General features: G+C 50.5%; 1 protein-coding gene across 1 annotated transcript; it reads right to left on the bottom strand.

Moving 5' to 3' along the window:
- Window positions 1-805: 805 nt before the first annotated feature.
- Window positions 806-19,425, bottom strand: Cimip2c (ciliary microtubule inner protein 2C). Its single transcript, XM_075955665.1, has 4 exons — window positions 19,352-19,425; window positions 6,298-6,568; window positions 3,216-3,328; window positions 806-950 (listed from the first exon to the last, which is right to left on the bottom strand). The coding sequence occupies exons 1-4, from the start codon at window positions 19,423-19,425 to the stop codon at window positions 806-808; spliced, it is 603 nt and encodes a 200-aa protein (XP_075811780.1).
- Window positions 19,426-20,282: the final 857 nt, after the last annotated feature.

Genomic DNA, 20,282 nt, shown 5'->3' with positions numbered 1-20,282 from the left:
CAGGCCCCTCCGAATCATAAAGACCCCTTCTGTCTCCACATTGGCTGTGTGAGAAGCCAGGACTGAGGAGCCGCAAAAACCTGGTTCAAATCTTGTCTGTGTCATTTATTACTGTGTGGGCTTGGGCAACTTTCTCAGCATCCTGAAGGTTCCACATCTTCAGTGAGATGCTGTGCTTACAAGTTATCATAAAGGTCAATTAAATAACACCAAGGCTCCAGGGACAGTACCTTCCCACAAGTGAGGCTTATTTTGACTGTCAATTTGAGTGGACGAAGAAACACCTATGGAGTTAGTGACACACACCTATGCATACATTAGAGAGGGTGTTTGTGGAGTCAGTTAACTGAGGGTGGAAATCCCACTCAGAATGTGAGTGGCAAAATCCCACGGGCTGGGGTCCTAGACCGAGAAAAGAGAAAAAGTTGGCTAAGTGTGAACACCCAGGGCAGCTGTTTGGGAGCTGTGGCACCCACTTCCAGACGCGGGCTAGGTGTTCTCAATTATGCTAGTGAAAGCAGATGTGAGGTCTCCACGCCTGAGGGACCTGCCTGGGCAGAAGCGTGAGCCTGACCTTTGTCAGACCCTCCAATCCCACCTGCCTCAACTTGGGAGCGGTTGGGTGGCCCACCGCAGCTAACACTGCGTCTTAGCTTGACACTCTTAGGCTTGACTCTCCCAGGTGCACAGGATGCATGGTGACAGGACCCAAAGGAGAGGCACGTGGGGTGGTTGTGGCTGAATATTTTATTTCAAGCAAGCCAGCCTGGTCAGGCCAAGGCTCCCTGGCGTCAGCCACCTGGTTTCAGGCTCTGAACTCGAAGTAAAGGTCCCTCCGTTGCCGCTCTTGTGAGGAGACTCTCTTCCCTGATGGGAAGGTCTGGTAGGGCCTCACGTAGTCGGGGGACACTCTGAGAAGGTGCCACTTACTCTTCGGGCTCAGAGGAGGCCTGGGGGTAAGGATGGGGGCTGTCGTCAGGCAGTGTGCCTGGTGGGAAGGGTAAAAAGTGTTCACCATAACCCCATATACCCACAAGGGCTTTGTGGCCCTGTGGCCATTCAGCAGTGTGACATCTGCAAAGTCACATGGACCTGGGTGTGGATGCTGGTCCCATCTCCTGCTGGAAGCAAACCCATGTGACAGTGAGCTGCTGTTACTGTTACACTATTGGCTTTGTTCTAAATGAAGCTCCGCAGAGAAGGCAAGGCAAGGAGTAAACACTCAGCTGTTCTAGGAGATGGTAGTCAATGGTGATGTTACAGTAGGAATGATGGTGGTGATGGATGGTGAATGTCATGGCAGTGATGGTGGTGGTGGTAATGGCAGTGATGGTGGTGGTGGTGGTGGTGATGGCGGTGATGGTGGTGATGGTGGTGATAGTGGTGGTGATACGGTGATGATGATGGTGTTGCTGGTGGTGGTGATAGTGATGATGGTAGTGATGGTGGTGATGGTGGTGATGGTGGTGGTGATAGTGATGATGGTGGTGGTGGTGGTGATGGTGATGGTGGTGATGGTAGTGATGGTGGTGGTTATGGTGGTGATGGTAGTGATGATGGTAGTGATGGTGGTGGTTATGGTGGTGGTTATGGTGGTGATGGTAGTGATGGTGGTGGTTATGGTGGTGGTTATGGTGGTGATGGTAGTGATGATGGTAGTGATGGTGGTGGTTATGGTGGTGATGGTAGTGATGATGGTAGTGATGGTGGTGGTTATGGTGGTGATGGTAGTGATGATGGTAGTGATGGTGGTGGTTATGGTGGTGATGGCAGTGATGGTGGTGGTGATGGTGGTGGTTATGGTGGTGATGGTAGTGATGGTGGTGGTGATGGTGGTGATGGTGGTGGTTATGGTGGTGGTGGTGATGATGGTGGTGATAGCGGTGATGGTGGTGGTGGTGATGGTGGTGGTGGTGATGGTGATGGTGGTGATGGAATTCCAGAAAGGTAGAGACTCTTCAGGCTATAGAACTGGTCATTGACCTTCCCTAGGCACTTAAGATTAACTGTCTGGGTCAGGCATGGCACTGTCTTATGGACTACCAGGTAATTTTGTGAAAAAACAAGATCCAGTGGGTCTGAAGATTCAGGAAGAACACATCTGGCACAATGCCAGGAGACCTGTCTCCATGGAGACACACTCAGAATCGCCTCGTTAGAAAGAGGGTCAACTCAAAGGCTGAGTTGATGGTAGCAGACATGGGTCTCTTCCCAGACTAGGACCCCAGCCACCAGGCCACCCAGCACAAGCTCCTGAGGTCCTCGCTGGACTCAGTTTACCTGTTTATCCACAGAGAGGCACTTCTAGAGGCAGTGGGACAATGTCTGCAGAATCTATCGAATGGTGTGGGAACAGTTGCTTATCGACAGCTGGATGCTGAGGCCGGGGCTCTTGAGGTACACAGGGCTTATGGAGGGTTGGAGCCCCAAACCTGCCCACTGACCTCCTAAGAGCCCCTCCCCAGAAAAGGGAGGTGGGATGCAAGAGATGGGTGAAGAACGAATGGGCTTGGAGTGTTGCGCCTCTAACCAGGCACAACCCACCGCTCTACCAAAGCCACAGTCGCCTAGGAATAAGCTTGTGATCCCTTGAGTGGCAAGAGGAAAGACACCGCCTGGCTCACCTTACAGAGCAAAATAGGTCTGACCTGGAGGTGGGCCGAGGCTCTCCCAGATAAGCCCAGGCGTGAGGGCTAGGCTGTAACATGCTTTCTTACATGTTTTTACTTGGTTAGTTAAGCTTTTAAGATGTTTTCAAGTTCTTAGTGTGCAAGTAGGTTCCCAGAACAACCCAGACTGGGCTCCACAGGAGAGGGCGAGAAGGTGGGGGTGGCAAGCCCATCTCTAGTGGATGTAGTATCCCATTCAACCACCAGAGGGCAGCAGCAGCTCCAGGTTTAACTGGTGCAGCTTTGAGACCAGGCCTTTGCAGAGGAAGCAGAGGGCAGGTTCCCACCAGCAGAGGCTGTGGAGTATGCACCTGGTCAGGAAAGCACTTCCTGATTGTGCCCACACAGGTTCCTGGCATTCTCCCTCCACCAGGTCCTGGACCTGGGACCTTCTCTGCAATGCAACTGCTTCTGTACCACAGGCGCCACAGGTTAGGTTGCTAATTGGTTTTGAGTGTTAGGGCTCTAGGGCTGGATGGGGAGTGGGTGCCCTGTGGATGTGTGTGTATGGGTGTTCCCAACAGGGAGGAAGACAGGGACACTCACAAGTCGGTGGGTAGGGGGTACCGGCTCTGCTCCTTCACAGGCAGCACGAAGTAGGGAACGCGGGGCACCGTGCCAGTCTTGTCTTTGTAGTACTGCCGCTGCTTTTGTACTGCCTACAGTTCAGTCAAAGAACACACAGCGGGGTGTTACTGCATCACCCGTTCCCGGCTGTACCTAGTCAGGAGTGAGAAGTCTCCTCCCATGCTCCTGGCAGAATCTCCAGGGATCCTGGGACTCAGCTCAATGGCTAACCAGATGTTGTCCTCAATGCCTCATGCCCACACAAGCATGCCCTGAGCACACCGCTGTCCACACAAGCATGCCCTGAGCACACCGCTGTCCACACAAGCATGCCCTGAGCACACCGCTGTCCACACAAGCATGCCCTGAGCACACCGCTGTCCACACAAGCATGCCCTGAGCACACCACTGTCCACATAAGCATGCCCTCAGCACACCGCTGTCCACACAAGCATGCCCTGAGCACACCGCTGTCCACACAAGCATGCCCTAAGTACACCGCTGTCCACACAAGCATGCCCTAAGTACACCGCTGCCCACACAAGCATGCCCTGAGCACACCGCTGTCCACACAAGCATGCCCTGAGCACACCGCTGTCCACACAAGCATGCCCTGAGCACACCGCTGTCCACACAAGCATGCCCTAAGTACACCGCTGCCCACACAAGCATGCCCTGAGCACACCGCTGTCCACACAAGCATGCCCTGAGCACACCGCTGTCTACACAAGCATGCCCTGAGCACACAGCTGTCCACACAAGCATGCTCTAAGCACACCGCTGCCCACATAAGCATGCCCTGAGCACACCACTGTCCACACAAGCATGCCCTGAGCACACCGCTGTCCACACAAGCATGCCCTAAGTACACCGCTGCCCACACAAGCATGCCCTGAGCACACCACTGTCCACATAAGCATGCCCTGAGCACACCACTGTCCACACAAGCATGCCCTAAGCACACCACTGTCCACATAAGCATGCCCTGAGCACACCACTGTCCACATAAGCATGCCCTGAGCACACCACTGTCCACATAAGCATGCCCTGAGCACACCACTGTCCACACAAGCATGCCCTAAGCACACCACTGTCCACATAAGCATGCCCTGAGCACACCACTGTCCACACAAGCATGCCCTAAGCACACAGCTGTCCACACAAGCATGTTCTAAGCACACCTACCCATGTCCACACAACCATGCCCTGAGCACACCGCTGTCTACACAAGCATGCTCTAAGCACACAGCTGTCCACACAAGCATGCCCTGAGCACACTGCTGTCCACACAAGCATGCCCTAAGCACACCGCTGTCCACACAAGCATGCCCTGAGCACACTGCTGTCCACACAAGCATGCCCTAAGCACACAGCTGTCCACACAAGCATGTTCTAAGCACACCTACCCATGTCCACACAACCATGCCCTGAGCACACCGCTGTCTACACAAGCATGCCCTAAGCACACAGCTGTCCACACAAGCATGTTCTAAGCACACCTACCCATGTCCACACAACCATGCCCTGAGCACACCACTGTCCACACAAGCATGCCCTGAGCACACCACTGTCCACACAAGCATGCCCTGAGCACACCGCTGTCTACACAAGCATGCTCTAAGCACACAGCTGTCCACACAAGCATGCCCTAAGCACACTGCTGTCCACACAAGCATGCCCTGAGCACACTGCTGTCCACACAAGCATGCCCTAAGCACACTGCTGTCCACACAAGCATGCCCTGAGCACACTGCTGTCCACACAAGCATGCCCTAAGCACACAGCTGTCCACACAAGCATGCTCTAAGCACACTGCTGTCCACACAAGCATGCCCTGAGCACACCGCTGTCCACACAAGCATGTTCTAAGCACACCTACCCATGTCCACACAATCATGCCCTGAGCACACCGCTGCCCACACATGCTCTTCTTCTTCACTCCTGGAGCAGCTGTGTCTGCGAGAGTCAAAAGGAAAAGAAAGGCTGCCACTGACCCACTGAGATGATCCTGTAGCTTCTTAAAACCAGGGATTGGCTACTCATCCTGCCCCTGGGGAATGTCCTTCACTGGGACAAGTCCCCCGCTCTGGCATCAGGCAGTGTCTGTATCCTTCCTACCAGGCTGTGTGTGAGTGTGTGTGTGTGTGTGAGAGGGAGGGAGTGAGGTATGAGGGAAAATGCTTCCAAGAACAGGGCTCCTAGATTTAGCATGAACCAAACCCTCTTTCCAACCAAGTCCAGTATGCTGTGCTGCATTGGGAACACCTGATGAGCCAGGGAAGCAAAAGTACCAGTGGTGTGGCTAGGTCCCTTTCATCCTCATCTCTTCATCCGACATTTTGGTCCAATGTGGGCCAAGGATGACCTGGGGCACACTCTAAGGGGAATGGGAACTGTTGAGAGTGAGTGGGTACCAAGAAATTTCAGTGGAGCCTTTGATTGTGTATGATTTTCCCTGGGGTTTGTTTTGGGTCTTCGGGGAAGAAGTAAGCAAGCTGGCTAGTTTCATGTCAGTTTGATACAAGCTAGAGTCACTTGGGAAAGGAGAACCTCTACTGAGAAAAAGCCCCCACCAGTTTGGCCTGAAGGGCATTTTGTTGATTGGTGATTGATGTGAGAAGTCCCAGGCCTTTGTGGGTGGTGCTGTCTCTGGTAGGTGGTCCCAGAACAGCCACAGGGAGCAAGCTAAAACACAGCATTTCCCTCCTGGCTTCTTGCTCCAGCTCCTGCCTTCAGCTCCTGACTTCCTTTGATAGTGGACTGTAATATGGAAATGTAAGCCAAATAAACTCTTTTCTCCCTAAGTTGCTTTTGTTATAGTGTTTTATCACAGCAAGAGAGACTAAGACAGGGCCAGGGAATCAAAAAAATAGAGGGAGTGAAGGAAGAGGCTGGGGCTTCGTTGAAGGTTCCCCAAGTCCACTGACTGTGGACGGAGCAAGACAGAACCACAAAAACCCCTGGACTACGGAAGATCTCCTTGGGCCCTGAAACTTTGAAAAAGGCACCCCCCCCCCCCAGCCATCCAAGCCTTTCCAGGCTGGGGCTGCGGGCAGCTCACCTGGTAGAAGTTCGTGATCTCGGAGTTGCGCCCTTTGTCCAGGTTGAACCGCGTGTAGATGGGCGTATGCAGCCAGCGACCCCAGTTCTGCACTTGGCTATCCAGCACCAGGGAGGGGTTAGGGGAGAAGATGGTGGGAAAGCGGCCTCCACTGAGGAGTGCATAGCTCTTCTCCAAGGCTGCATTGCGGAGGTCCTGGAAGTACTTGAAGGTGGTGTTGCCATATGGGGAGCCGAAGGAGGAAGCCACACCGGGGACATGGCCTTTATACCTGCAGTGACAGTGGGGAGGGGTGGGTGAAGGAAGATGCAACTTCATGACAACCATAGTAGCTCTCAGACAGGCCCTTGGCGACTGAGGGTCCTTGTGTCCCTCGGCTGTGAAAGGATTCTTAAAGAGCACTAGCCTGCTCAGCTCTTTGAGGGAAGGTCACGTGAACAGGCCTCTGGGCGGCTTCTTTGGCACAGAGGGGTTGGCTGGGTTGCTGTCCTCCAGACCACAGATCTCTGAGCCTCTCAGGAGGACTACGGACAAGTGACCCACACACAGATCCCCCAGCTCTTTAAGGACTGGCCAGGAGATTCCAGGGCTCTGTCTAACCCTGGTCTTGTGCAGTCATCGCATTATAGGAGACAGGAGAAGCTGGTGGGCTCAGCAGGGAAATGCTGTGTGTGTTTGGTTTTCTGCAGCACAGGCCTGGCTGGGTCTCGCTCCCATGAGCGAAAAGTTCCCTAAAGTTGTTGCACCTCCAACTAAACTTGTTTTTAAGGCTAAGTAGAGATGATTCCAACTTTAATGTTTTAATTGAAGAGATTGGAGTTGGAGAGGTTGGAACGTTGCGGGTCCAGAGCCTAATCACATTCCATCCCGGGCTATCAATAGACCACTAAAGAGCCATGCCTTGCCTGCCTTTGTGCCCGGCCTAACATCCAGTGACTAATAGGTAAAGACAGCTTTGAGGGCATTAACTTAAACCCCTATTTTCTACCAACCAAAAAGCTAAGTAAGAACGCCATCAGATAAGATGTGGGGACTGCAACAGAGGGCACTTGACCTACTCCAATGCATTTTTAAAGGGTCTTGATTTGTAGCTTTTTTTTAATTCTGTTTCTATTTTTAAAAAAACTTCATCAAGCCATTATCACGTTAGAACACGGAATTCAGGGTAACCTAACACTGAGTTCCGGGCCCACAGGCACCCATATTTGGCTCTAGAATAAGCTCTCTCCTCTCCTTTGAGGTGAGAGTTGTGTTGGTTTTAAATTCTTTTTGAAAAGGTCGTACATGAGTGCTAGATTTCCTTCATGTCCATCTGCCCCTCTTCCAACTCCTCCCACTCCTTGTGGTTTTCAGGTTGACACCCCCATGACCTCACGAGAGGCTTGTCCAAATGACCTGGGGGACCTGACCAAGGATCTGTGGTGCCAAACATCCTAGAACAACTCTTTTGATGCCAGGGAGGCCCAGCAAAAGGGACAGAAGATGGGCTTAGCGACCCTTCCGAGATGGAAGACCCTTGGCTACACGAGGCTTACAGAGAGAGGCTGCCCAGCACATCAGACAGACTGAAGCTTTCCAGTCTACATGGTCCCTATTGCCTTCCAGTTCGCACATTCCAGCACCTGATTCTCCTTCGGGCTGCTCTTGAAATTGCTGATAATGACCTCCCCTCTGTTAGTGCAGAGGACATCTCCCATCCACCCTGGAAAAGTCTCTTTTGGTTGCCCTGTTCTTTGTACCCACTTCCCTGATCATTCTTTTGAGTCTCTTTATCCTTTTCCATTCATCTGAGGGAGAGACAGAGACAGAAAGAGACAGAGAAAGCATACATGTGTGGAGGTCAGAGGTCAATGTTGGCTTCTTCTTCCATTGCTCTCCACCTGATTTTTTGAGACAGGGTCTCTCACTAACCCAGAGCTTAGCTGGTTGGACTGGCTCTCTAGTGAGCGTTCTGCCGTACTTGGACTTTAAGCTTTTATGTGTGTGCTAAGCAGCTGGACTCAGACCCTTAATTGACCTGTCTTAGTCACTGTTCTATTGCTGTGAAGAGACTCCATGAGCAAGGCAACTCCTATAAAGGAAAAGCGTTTAAATGGAAGCTTGCTTAGAGTTCCAGAGGCTTAGCTCATTATCATCAGTAGCTGAGTTACGTCCCGATCCATAGACCGAGAAAAAGAGAGAAACACTGTGCGTGGTATGAGCACTTGAAACCTCAAAGCCCATCCCCCAGTGACATGCTTCCTTCAACAAGGCCACACCTACTCCAATAAGACCACACCTCCAAATCCTTCTAATTGTGAGGATATACTGAATCAAAAAGCAAGATCTAAAACCAGCAGGACAAACTCCAAATTCTGCAACTCCATGTCCGGTATCAAAGCATTCTTCAGCTCTCCAATTCCTTTCTGCTTTGTTGACTGCAACACACTTCTCTATTGGGCTGGTCCCACAACCAGTCGGCAGTTCTTCTTGGCAGACATCTTATATTTCTGGCATCTCCAACATCTCGAGGTCTCCAACAAAGTCCAGCCTTAACTTCACAGCTTCACACAATGGCCTCTTCAGAGAGGCCTCCATACAGGGACACCCTTGATGTACATCTGGCCTCAGCAGCTTTCCGTAGCCGCAGAGGGAGATTCCGCAGCCCCTTTCCTGTATGTTCTTTGGTAAACCCAGAACTACATAGTCAACGCTGCCAAGTTCTTTTGCTTGTTGGGACTGGAACTTGGGCCCTTTTGTTCCATTGCATGTTTATCCGTTTTCTGTTGTTGATGGATTCCTTCACTGCTTAAACATTCCTTTAATTCCCTCTCACAACCTCTTAAGGGCTGGGGTTCCTTTGGGGTCTGTTCTGCCACACAAGCCATGGTCTTCACCATAATCTAGCCTAGGAGTCCTCTTCAGGCCCAAAGTACATTACACATCTCCCTTGGTCCTTCCAGAGCGTGACTTCTCATGCCTACGTTGCCCACCAGTCTGGCCTTAACTCCATGAAGAGTTCCCCCTAGCTAGTGACAGCTTCCAGGTGAAAGTGTAGACATCTACCCCTCCCATCCGGCCAGGCATCCCATCATCCCTCCACCTGGATCGCTTAAGCTCAACCATATACCCTTCATTGAAACTTTGGCCATAACACCCTTGCTCTCCTAACTGTGCTCAAACCTCTGTTCCTTGAATCCATTTCCACAATCCAGACATGGCACTGCTCAACATCAAATCATTGATGAAGTAGTTAAAAGCCTACCTACCTGTATCCTCAAGGTCACCTAGTGTCCCAGGCCTAAAGGACCACTGTGACTCTATAGGTGACATGTTCCCTTACTCTCTGTGCCCTCTCTTCTTTGCCTCCTTCTTTTCCTGGGTCTCCTGAAATCAGGATGTCAGCCTGTTTATTCCACTCCCTCCTGTGAATCATTGCCTTCTCCCTCACTTTTTTTTTTTGTAGCCTTGGCTGAGTTGAAACTTACTACATAGACTAAACTGGCCTCAAACTCAGATATCTTCCTGCCTCTAGGTCTTGAGTGTATTGCCCTGCTCTGCTTCCCAATACTAAATGGTTCCTTAAGACTTGTCAAATACCACGCCTAAGAGCTTCTTCCTCTTCCAGGTCTAAATGGGTATGTCTGTTCCCTTTGCACCCTAAAGTTCCCTCCATCACCTGTGCCTCTTTCTGTGCTGTTCAGAGTGCTACCCCTCTTAATGCCCTCAGATGGCAAGCTTCTCAGATGCGGGATGGGTTTGTGTTTTACATATTTGAGTCCCTGGTTCTTCATAGTTGATTTGGCATGTGGGGAGAAAACAAGCTGTTTATTAAACAGGGAGAATGATGAGCAGATAGAATATCTACAGTAGCTGTGATGGACACAGTTGAACCTAGATTATCAAATACCAGAAGGCCAGTGACCATGTTCCTGGGATTTCCAATATATGTCCTAAGATGACAACCACTCTCCATGAGAACTGATGGCCAACCACACACCAGGGAAACCCCAGTTAAGCCCTGGTGGTACAGGGAACTACAGCTTGTCTGTTTCTACATTCCTGACTCTTATCAAGACCCAAGAGGGCCCCTTAGGCCTCTCTGCCTCTTTACAATGAATGCAGGCCTAGAATTAAGAAGTAATACATGATTTCTTTCCCTGCATTTTCAGAAAAAAAAATGCAAGAAAACCATGTAGAGTGGCAAGCAGACCTGCTGCTTAATTTCCATTATGATCAAAATATCTCAAGTTCCTCCGGTTCCTGGTCCCATTATTCCCTCCAGTGGGCCTGCCTGGTAACAAGGATGTGCCTGGCTCAGAGTGGCATGAAGTAGGCCGCAGAGGTGGCCAAGCTAGGAGATCCCATCACTGGCTTCGTGGGTCTCTCTCCAGCCCTTCCCTCTATTCTTTGACTCTATGGGCTCTTGATACTTTTCCATCTACTCCATAGCCCTTTCTTCTGGATCCTCCTGGACTTCCAGCTGACAGCCATGCAACCTCTGATATAGAAACTGACAGCTTGGGAGTCTTTGCTGACCTCTCCTGAGAGCCTGTGTGGCCACCATGGCCACTTCTGGAAGACAGAATCCTCCTTTCTATCATGGTACACCCCACCTGTGTCTGGAGTCTACCTTTCTTGCCTTCTGTTTTCCTCAGCCTCTGCCCTTCCTTCCTGCCATCTTTAATGTCTCCTTCTCTCCTCACTTCTGACCTCTGCCTACAGATGTGCCCTAGTCTTTTCTGGACTGTGAAGTTCTGTCGGAGGCTTTGCTGCCGCTCACATCCTACCCTTTCTCCTTCTTTCTGTCTCCATCTCTCTAAGGAATGCCCCAGAACTTCTGTCCTTTTTTCTTCAACCCTGCTCTTTCCTGACCTCTCTCAGTTCCACTTCTGGTTCTCTACTGGTTGAATCAAGGCCATCCAAGGCCATCCAATGTCTTTGGCACACACTGGCCCTCTGCTACATTTGTGCCAATGATGATCCCTGCTTGGAAGGAAGAACTTTGAGAAGCAGAAGCAGAGTTCCTGAGATGTCTCATGCTGTAGAGGAAACCTCCTAAAAATGTAGCTCCAATAAGCTGCAAAGTCAAAGACAACAGGTATGAAAGGGAGGTGTTGCTTCACCTTTCCTTAGCTTCAGTGAGACTAGAGCTCCGTGACTCTCTTGCTGCTATGTTTTGCTGCTATGAGTTGACTGGGAACGTCGGGATGCTTATAGCTAACTTTCTCTCCTCTTCTTTGAAAGAGAGACACCTGCTTTGCCTCACCATGCCAGAAGCCCCAATTAAATGTTTGCCTTATAAGAATTGTCGTGGTCATGGTGTCTCTTTGCAGCAGTAGGAACCCTAAATAAGACGCCACACCAATATCAAAGAAAGAAAAGAATGGAGGGAGGGAACGAGGGAGGGAGAAGTGTGGGTCGTAGAGAACACTCTGCAGGAAGCATGACTTGAGACTATGTCACCAGCCAGGTGGCCAGTCAGTCCTTTCCCAGCAGGAAGGTGTGAGAATAAAACAGTCACGGCTCTCCCTAGAAGAAGAGCTGAGTGACAAACCCTGCCAATCAAGAGGTGATTCAAAGGAAGAACTAAGTTCAGTCAAACAGGAACTCTGTGAGAACGAGGGCTGGTGATCTTCCAACCTATTCACGAACACGGCTAGGAATAGCAGCCAGGTGAGCGCTGCTTGCAGAACAGAAGCGAATGTTATAAAACCTGTCAAGGCAAAAATAACTTGAGCAACCAAAATTGAAAGGTGGGTGGAGGGGAGATGGGAGCGCACCGAGAATGTCTCCGCACTGTCAACCCATGCCATCGAAAATGGAAATACCACCAAAGGTACACGACATAATGACTCTGTCAGCCTCAGTTGGCTTTCACTCTCTCGCTGCCCACCCCCACCCCCACGCACCCCAGGATCTTGGAGGGATTAATATCTTTTTCTGATGAGTTGACATTTATCTAAATCTGCCTGATCTTCCCTTTTATTTAACTTTCCTTCTCTTACATCCTAGTGAGATTAAATTTCACACTTTCATTTCGAGAGAGAAAATCAGGGCTAATTGTATTCTTTTACAAAATCACTTTTATGTGGCTTCACATCTGGCCCCTTTTTCAGGCCTAAGCTTGAAATGGTAGCTTTCGGTGTTCATACGCTCCCCAAACCTCTCTCTGCCTTCCTCTCCCCAACACTTATACTCACCAGGACAACCTCAATTCTCATAGAGTCTTTCTTCAACCAAGTCCCTCCCTCCCCTCTGCGGTCCGGTCCATCTCCTCTACCGCCACCACTATAGTCTGTGTCCGGGTCAGGGCAATCTTCCTTACAATGGCCCACTTCCCTCCAGACACCCAGGCCTAGCAGAGTTGCACGCGGTGTTGCGCCCTTAGTCTCTGATGCCATCAGCAGCTCCTCTGCCTGCAGGGCTGCTCTTCTGCCCCCAGAGGATTTGCCACCTTCTCATTTGGGAAGAACTGGTACTCTAAGCTGCCTCCCTGATCTCACCCTGCACCTCCCTGTGAATGTTTGCCTCTGGGATTATCATCCTTACATTCAGACTCAAATCCACACCGATCCTGGTTAGTATTGTGTTTCATTTTGTCAACTTGACACAGCTAGAGTCATCTGGGGAGAGGGAACTTCAACTGAGAAAAAGCTTCCACCAGATTGCCTGTAGGCAGGTCTGTAGGGGTACTTTTTTTTTTAATGAGTGATTGATGTGGGAGGTGCCACCCAGGACAGGTCATCCTGGGTCATAAACAAAAAACAAAACAAAACAAAACAAAACAAAAAACAGGCTGAGCAAGCTATAGGGAGCAAGCCTGTAGCAGCCCCTCCATCGTCTTTGCTTTAGTCCCTGCCTTCGGGCTCCTGCTTGGCTTGAGTTCCCACTTTGACCTCCCTCCATAATGGCCTGTGATTGGGTTTGCAAGGTAAATAAACCCTTTTCTACTCAAGCTGCCTCTGGCCAGTGTCTTAACACAGCAATAGAAAGAAACTAAGGCAACAAGTGTCTACCTCTGTGTTCTTCCCGAGCCGCACCCCAGCCCCAGCACTCAATACATGTCCATAGGAGGAGCGACAAGTCCCGGTCGCTGGGGGCACAGCGTCCCTGGCCTGTTCTAAAGGGAGTTCAGATTTCCAGCACACATAGAGCACCCCTCCCACAGGGCACTGGGCTCCTCAGAAGATAAGAGCTGTGGAAATGAGACTTGCCCTTAGGATTCTTCTCCTTGCCTCTCCCCAGCTCCCTGCCATCCTCCTCCTCTGCTCCCTGCCTTCCCACCCTCGCTGAATGCCAAGACATTTGCATCCCAATAGAATAGAAGCCCCCTCCTCCGCAACTCTCTTAAGTTCTGCCTGGCTTTCCTTCTCAATTCACAGCTCTGCCAGGTGTGTGCCTGTGCACGCATTCTCATTAGTAAGCACTCTGAGGACACAACAAGAAGCTAGGCGTGTGTCCCTTGGCTGCACCTGGATGTGCGGGCTTTCAACAGACCCCACAGGACTCCATACTAAGACCTTCTGCTGCCCTGTTTCCGTTGGCCCTTTGACAGAGGGGAATGGCAGTGGCGCAAGCTCATCTCCTACCCACCCCTTCTTCTGTCCTTGACCACTCATCTGCCCCCACGTTCCTCCATCTACCTGCATATACAAGCTAGGAGATGCTGAGCCAGGCTCCCGGGCCAAGACCACAAATGGATTCTAAGGCCCATTGTGGATCCCTGTGTGTTCAGGGAGCAATCCCATCCCTGCCTCTTAACAGCACTGGCTGGCCCCATAGCTGACATTAAAATTAATTACCATGAGCATCAGGGATCCCTTGAGCAGCCTTATTAACTAATTAACTTGCTACATTCGGCGTGTTCCCATTCCGCGCACAGCCTCTTCTCTGCTGTACCTTCCACTGAGGATGGAGCTGAAGGCGTCCTCCCACTCCGCCCCATCCCCTGGCAGAACCTGTGAGGGCTCCCCACTGCCTATGGAATTAAGAAGAAAGCAGGCCAGCTTTGGCGGGGGGGGGGGGTCCCTAGCTGTGGGCCTGGGTGAGGAATCTTGCCAACCTTGTTCTTAACTTTCCTATAGAAGCTTTCACACTCTAGCCAACTAGACTGCTGCTTTGAGAACACAGAACCTCCAGCCCTTGCTTTTTCTCAAGCCCTCCCCTCTATCCAGAGGGTTCCCTCCCCCTTTCATCCAGAGGGTGCCACCCTTTTGATCCAGAGGGTTCCCTCCCCTCCTTCCCTTCCTTCCCCTCCCTCCCCTCCCTCCTCCATGATCGATCGTATCTGCCATTCCAGGAGATGCCAAGTACACTCTTTTTCTTAAACAGTGCTATGAATTAAACCTGGGGCCTCATGCACACTAGGCAAGTGCTCTATCATTGAACTAAATTCCCAACCCAAGTACTCTCATGTCCAAGAAGCCTTGAATGATTGATTCCAAGGCCCTGCTCACCCACTGTTCAGCTGTCTATTCCTTGGCCTGTCCACATTCTATTGTATTTGAAATGGCCTGAGCCCTTCCACTGTTCCTATTTGTGCTCCTGCCATTCCTGCCCTAAGGTGCTCTGTAAGTGTTTAGGAGACTGAATTGACAAGTGGGGGCTTGTTTTAGAGAGCCCATCTTTCTCTAGGAAAGGAGGAGAACCTCTGAAACAAAGTCTGGGTTTCCAGGCTCCAGATGCTCTGTTCTCATGGCTCCTTAATGTCCCAGCAGGTGGAGAGGCACCGGTTACCTAAGTAACGCCTCAGATTAGCTCAGGCCTGAGATCTAAGGAGGAGATGGCCTTGGGCAGAGGTGCTGAGAGAAGGCAGGTAAAATGGCTTCCCGGAGGACCACAGCAAATGAAAACAGGCTTCCACGGAGATGGGACTCCCTGAAGGGCAGAGTCCAGAGGAGGAGAGTGAGGTTTCAGAGTCTGATGTCTGCTTGGGTGCCACCTATACATGTAGCTGAGACGAGAGAATCACAGAAGGTAGCTGCCCACTGGGCTTAGTCAGACCCCGCAGCCGAAGGCTGAGCTGTCAGAAGGTTGCACGCTGGGAGAATCCTTTTAAAAAGATGCTTAGACTGGGGCCTGCCCTGTCACCAAGGTCCTCCACTCTGGAATCACCAGGGAAGGCTGAAAAGCCTCATTTTTGTGCCTTTACCTTTATGTGTGTCCCAAGGAAGGATATAAACAAAAGCTCTCACATCTAACATGGAGGACCACATCCGGTTGAGACAACTCCTGTTTCATACTCCACGATGGACTGGCCCGTCTTGGAGGCAGCACCTCCATGTGCTAGGCCTGCCTTGAGCCCTGCCCAACCCTATCCACTCTGTTCCACCTTTTCTCTCTCATCCCAGAAGCCATAGGCCCCAGGAAGCTGGCAGATGAGAGAATGGTTGCTAGCACTTGCTTGACTTGGCCTCAAATGAGTGGTTGCAAAAATTTCAGCTATGGCCGGGCAGTGGTGGTACACGCCTTTAATCCCAGCACTCGGGAGGCAGAGGCAGGCGGATCTCTGCAAGTTCCAGGCCAGCCTGGTCTACAAGAGCTAGTTCCGGGACGGGCACCAAAGCTACAGAGAAAAGCTGTCTTGAAAAACAAAACAAAAAAAAAAAATTCAGCTATGTATCTGTGCTAAAAAGCCTAGTTTTAAACAACAAGTGAATAAATCACCAGTGTAAAAAAATTGAGTTATGTAAAGTTGTAATTAAACAAATGGTATGAAAACTAAGATAATAAGTGTGCAAACAGTCAACACAGAGTGTATCATCTGTGTTCTCTAGTTTTTATCTGTGGAATTTTACAGTGCAGACGCAGACAAGCCTCCTCTTCCAGGAGAATTTATCTGTCCAAAAATCTCCAGTTATTCAACTCTCTGTATTCACTTTCTTCCCATACATATGGGCTTATGATAAAGTTTAACTAGAGATTAGCAATAACTACTGGTGTAATGAGATAATTGCAACAATACACTAATAAAAATTATTTAAAGCTTATGAATCATTTGTCCCTGAAAGCTTCTATTCTTATTTTCAGACTGAGTTGACCTTGGGAAACTGAAATTGCTGAAAGTCGATATCCCATGTGGTGGTGTGTTATCTCACACACCTTCTCAGATTTAGAGCCACCATGGTGACATCTTGAAACTAGCTACCTGGAGGGTTTCTGACACAGATCCAGGGGAATGCTACAAACCTATGCTTTCTTCTCTAGAGTGAGCTTCAAGAAGAAGGTTGGGCATGAATGAACGTACAGAGAGCCTAGGCGTGCTGGTGGAGGTGAAGGGTCACACCTGACCTGCGGCAGCGGGCAGGCCCTCACAGGAGCTGGTCTTAACCCTTCAAAAGGTTTATGGTCCCAGGGCCTGTGAACCAAGAGTTCTCTGCCCAGTACAGTGCGGCACCTAAGCCAGGTACATACAGATAGCATCTACAATATACAGAAGATGTCTGGACAATGTGCTACTTCGAAACAGCAAGAAACAAAACAGGTCATCTCGACAGCCATCCGAACACTGTCATCATCACCATCATCATCATCACGATCGTGATCACCCTTCTCTTCCCGGGCTGCCCCCTGTAGCTTCAGTCACTGAACACAGCAGTGTTGTAACGAACAGCAATAAATAACAGCTACCTAGAGCAGGGCTCTGTAAGCATCGATTTCCTTTCCTCTAACTTGCACACACGTCTTCATTCATAGATAAGGTAAGTAGAACAGAGTGGGGATGAAGACTTCCCCAAGGTGATGGAATGATAAGGGCCCATTCAAGCCCCGGCTGGCTGGCTCTCTCACCTTCTACTCTCTTCCCTCCCTGCCCAGTCAATGGGGCCTGTGATGGACTCCAGGAAGGTTCCGGTAGACATTGGGATAAAGCAGAATATTGAAGTCATGAAGGTGCGTGGAGTGTCCCTGGACAAGAAGCTTATTCCTTCTCTTGGTGGCTATGAAATCTTTTTTACTTATTAATTTTGGGGAGATGGTGCTGGGTGTGTCATGGCCAGTGTGCAGAGGTCGGAGAAGAACTGTCAGGAGTATGTTCTCTTCTCCTGCCACCACGTGGGTCCCAGGGATTGAACTTGGATCATCAAGTTCCTTTACCCATTGGGCCATCACACTGGGCCTTAGAGTCCTTACCATAGAGGGGCTTGGAATGGACATATCACAGTGTGAGCCTGGCTCACAGCTGGGGATTTGCGGTGTTACCTGGCTCCATCCCAGCTCTTAGAGATCATGCATAGGTAGGTCCCCATGGCCAAATCTGAAACAGCAAGAATGTGGGCTATGAGAGCTGTGTGGTCCTCACTAACCCAATATTCTCTGCCTGTGGATAAAACTACAAAGGAAGTGATTTGAGTGTCTGAGAGAGACTGGCTGTTCTTTAAAATCTGTGATTAATGTTTGAAAAAAAAGAGCAGGAAAAAAAAATAATTATCCAGGCGAGGTAGGGGATCCTGGATTCCTTCATTAAGTTAACAGAATTGCCAGCGAGGTGTAGAAACACCAAATGGCTTACTTCGTTCCTGGTTCATGGGGACCCTTAATGAAAGCACCCCCTCTCCCAGCAAGATCTTGATAAGAAAGCAGCAGACATGGACTCAGCTGCTCAGTCTAGTCCAGGCTAGTGAAGCCTCCTTTATGGCCACTTGTCATGACTCTTTCTAAAGGCATCATGGGATAGGATGTGGCTTCAAGGGAACTGTAGATGAGCAGTCTGCTAAGAGAGGCACTGTGGGGGCTGCCCTGAGATTACAGCTCCCACAGCCTCCAGAGTGAGGGAATAGTGGGGCAGGGCCGCGGGCACCCCAGGTCTTGCTCAGCAGGCAATAAAGAACCAAGGGGTCTGATGGCAGAGGCTCTTCCAATAAAAGCCTGTGGAGGCTTAAGAAAAATAAAGTATCAATGTATCAAGTCATACCTCAGGACAGACACCCAGAATATGGCAAAACCACTGCTAACTATGGCCACAAAGATAGATTTGAATTAAACCTTATGTATTTATATGAGAGCCAGGCTTGGTGCCATGGGCTTCTAATGCCAGCGCTCAGGAGACTGAGGCAGGAGCATCAAAGGTTCAAGGACAGCCTAGTTTAACTCAAGAGCGCAAGGTCTGTCTAGATAACTTCATGAGACCCTATCTCAAAATCTAAAGAAAAGAAAATCTAAATAGAAGGCTGGAACCCCTCAAGAGTAACCTCTCCCCTTATCTGTCTGTTTTCCCAGGATCCTAGAACGCCTGGCAATGCCCCATGAGCACCCAACATCTTTTCCAAGTGAAGAAAGAATGAACAGGCAAGCTCCAAGGCGAGCTGATCAACACTCCTGGCTTGCCTTTGGGAAACTCCCATGCTTTTGTAAAACCACCTCTGTCTGGCGGCAGTCAGAGCAGCTTTGGAGCTGACTGAATGCCAGAGAAAGGCCCCGTCCACAGACAGGCCGGATGGAAACCAGAGCCCCAGCCTCTGGTTGCAGCTACTTCAGCATGTGCTGTTTCTAAAATTGACGGTGCCTTGTTGCAGCTTCTGGAAAACAATTCAAATTTTATGCAGAATAGGCTGTGTTCTGTTGAGGCTGGGGGTTTCCCGTTTGCAGTCTGCTCAGTTTGCAGAAGAGAGTATGTGTAAAAGTCAGGTGGATAGTGTACTCTACCAACTGTCAAATACTGCCCTGCCAGGCTTTGCCAGCCATGCCCACCCAACCTCAGCTCCGCCTTCAATCCATAAATACTCATCTTCCTGGAATACCCAGCATGCCCTCCTACTCCTCCTTACATTATTCCTCTGCTGCTCCAAACAAGCACGTTTTCATCTTTTCCTTCCTCACTCTGGCCCCATCCATAGCAGATGGGATCATCCCGGGCTAATTCTCAGCCATCAACTTCTCCAGTCCCATCACCTGCCTGCCTGTTGTTATAGCAGAAAAGTCATGAAAGCCAAGAAGGAAAAGTGTCCAGGTGGGGTTCCTTGAAGTCCCTCAGATTGGGAGGGCGGAGCATCGGCGTCCTGGCAGGTGTGTGCAGTGGGGAGGAGGAGGGCTCTGACGGGCAAGTTCAGGTGTGCCAGGGTGCCTGGCGGCTTACCCGGGCATGAGGGCGGGGGGCACGAAGGTGGCATTGAATTCGGTCAATAGTGTGCCCGCGCTACGGGAGGCCATGGTGGGTGCTGTGAGCCCCAGCGCTGTGGCTCGGCTCAGCCCTGCGGTAAACAGCCAGCTGGTCACCCGGCAACCATGTGCCTGGCAACCCGAGTTCGTTCTGGGACAGTGAGTCCTCGGCAGTGTGCTCCCTAGACGGCCTCTCTCGCCCCACCATCCCGACAAGTTTTCTGTGTGGCTCCCCCAAGTCTCCCTGGCATCCAGCCTAGGCGTTCATATCTACGTGCTCACATTTGGTGCAGAAGTGAAAAGGCTAGGTCGCTCCTGAAGCGGTTCTCAATGATTCAGTTTGGACCACTAGGACGCTCAGGGCTCCCTCCATCTCTGAGGCTCCAAGAAACGGCTCCATGATGGGCCGTCACTAGGTGTGTGGTTTCCCAACCCCGTCATTTCAGAGTTCTGTATTCATTTCTTCATTACTCTCACCGTATCCCTTTGAGCTTCCTTTCCCACGTTCCTCAGACAGGGTGAGCTGTGTTTGGTGATTTGTACCTGTAATCCCATTTTCAGAGGCTGAGGCAGGAGGATTGCTAGTTTGAGGATAGCCTAGGCAACTTGGCGAGACCCTGACAGGAGCAGAGGAAGGACGGGGGAGGAGAGGGAGGGTGTGGATGTTATAGTTTGAGTCTAGAATATCCCTCATCAGCTCCTGTTCCCTGGTGGCTTTTACTTTTCTTATAAGAGATGGTCCCTGGCAGGAGTAAGTGGCTACTAGGGCACCCTTGGAAAGTCATGCTTTGGCCCCTGGTTCTGGCCTCTCTCTGTTTTCTCATCACCGAGCTGTGAATAGAGCTGTTCTTCCTTGCCTCCCCACTATGCTAGGTTGAAACTGTTGTCTAAAATAAAGCCTGGCTCTG

This window comes from Microtus pennsylvanicus, chromosome 21, assembly GCF_037038515.1.
Source record: "Microtus pennsylvanicus isolate mMicPen1 chromosome 21, mMicPen1.hap1, whole genome shotgun sequence".
Classification (NCBI taxonomy): domain Eukaryota; kingdom Metazoa; phylum Chordata; class Mammalia; order Rodentia; family Cricetidae; genus Microtus; species Microtus pennsylvanicus.
The sequence above is the reverse complement of the archived record's forward strand: the minus strand, read 5'-3'. Positions and strand labels throughout refer to the sequence as shown.

Excerpts from the sequence above, each read along its gene's own strand:
- Cimip2c (XM_075955665.1), bottom strand. The coding sequence starts at position 19,425 with ATGGCCTCCCGTAGCGCGGGCACACTATTGACCGAATTCAATGCCACC. Across the intron at positions 6,569-19,351 it reads CCCCCCGCCCTCATGCCCGG|GTATAAAGGCCATGTCCCCG; the intron begins GTAAGCCGCCAG and ends CTGTCACTGCAG. Across the intron at positions 3,329-6,297 it reads AGATCACGAACTTCTACCAG|GCAGTACAAAAGCAGCGGCA; the intron begins GTGAGCTGCCCG and ends ACTGAACTGTAG.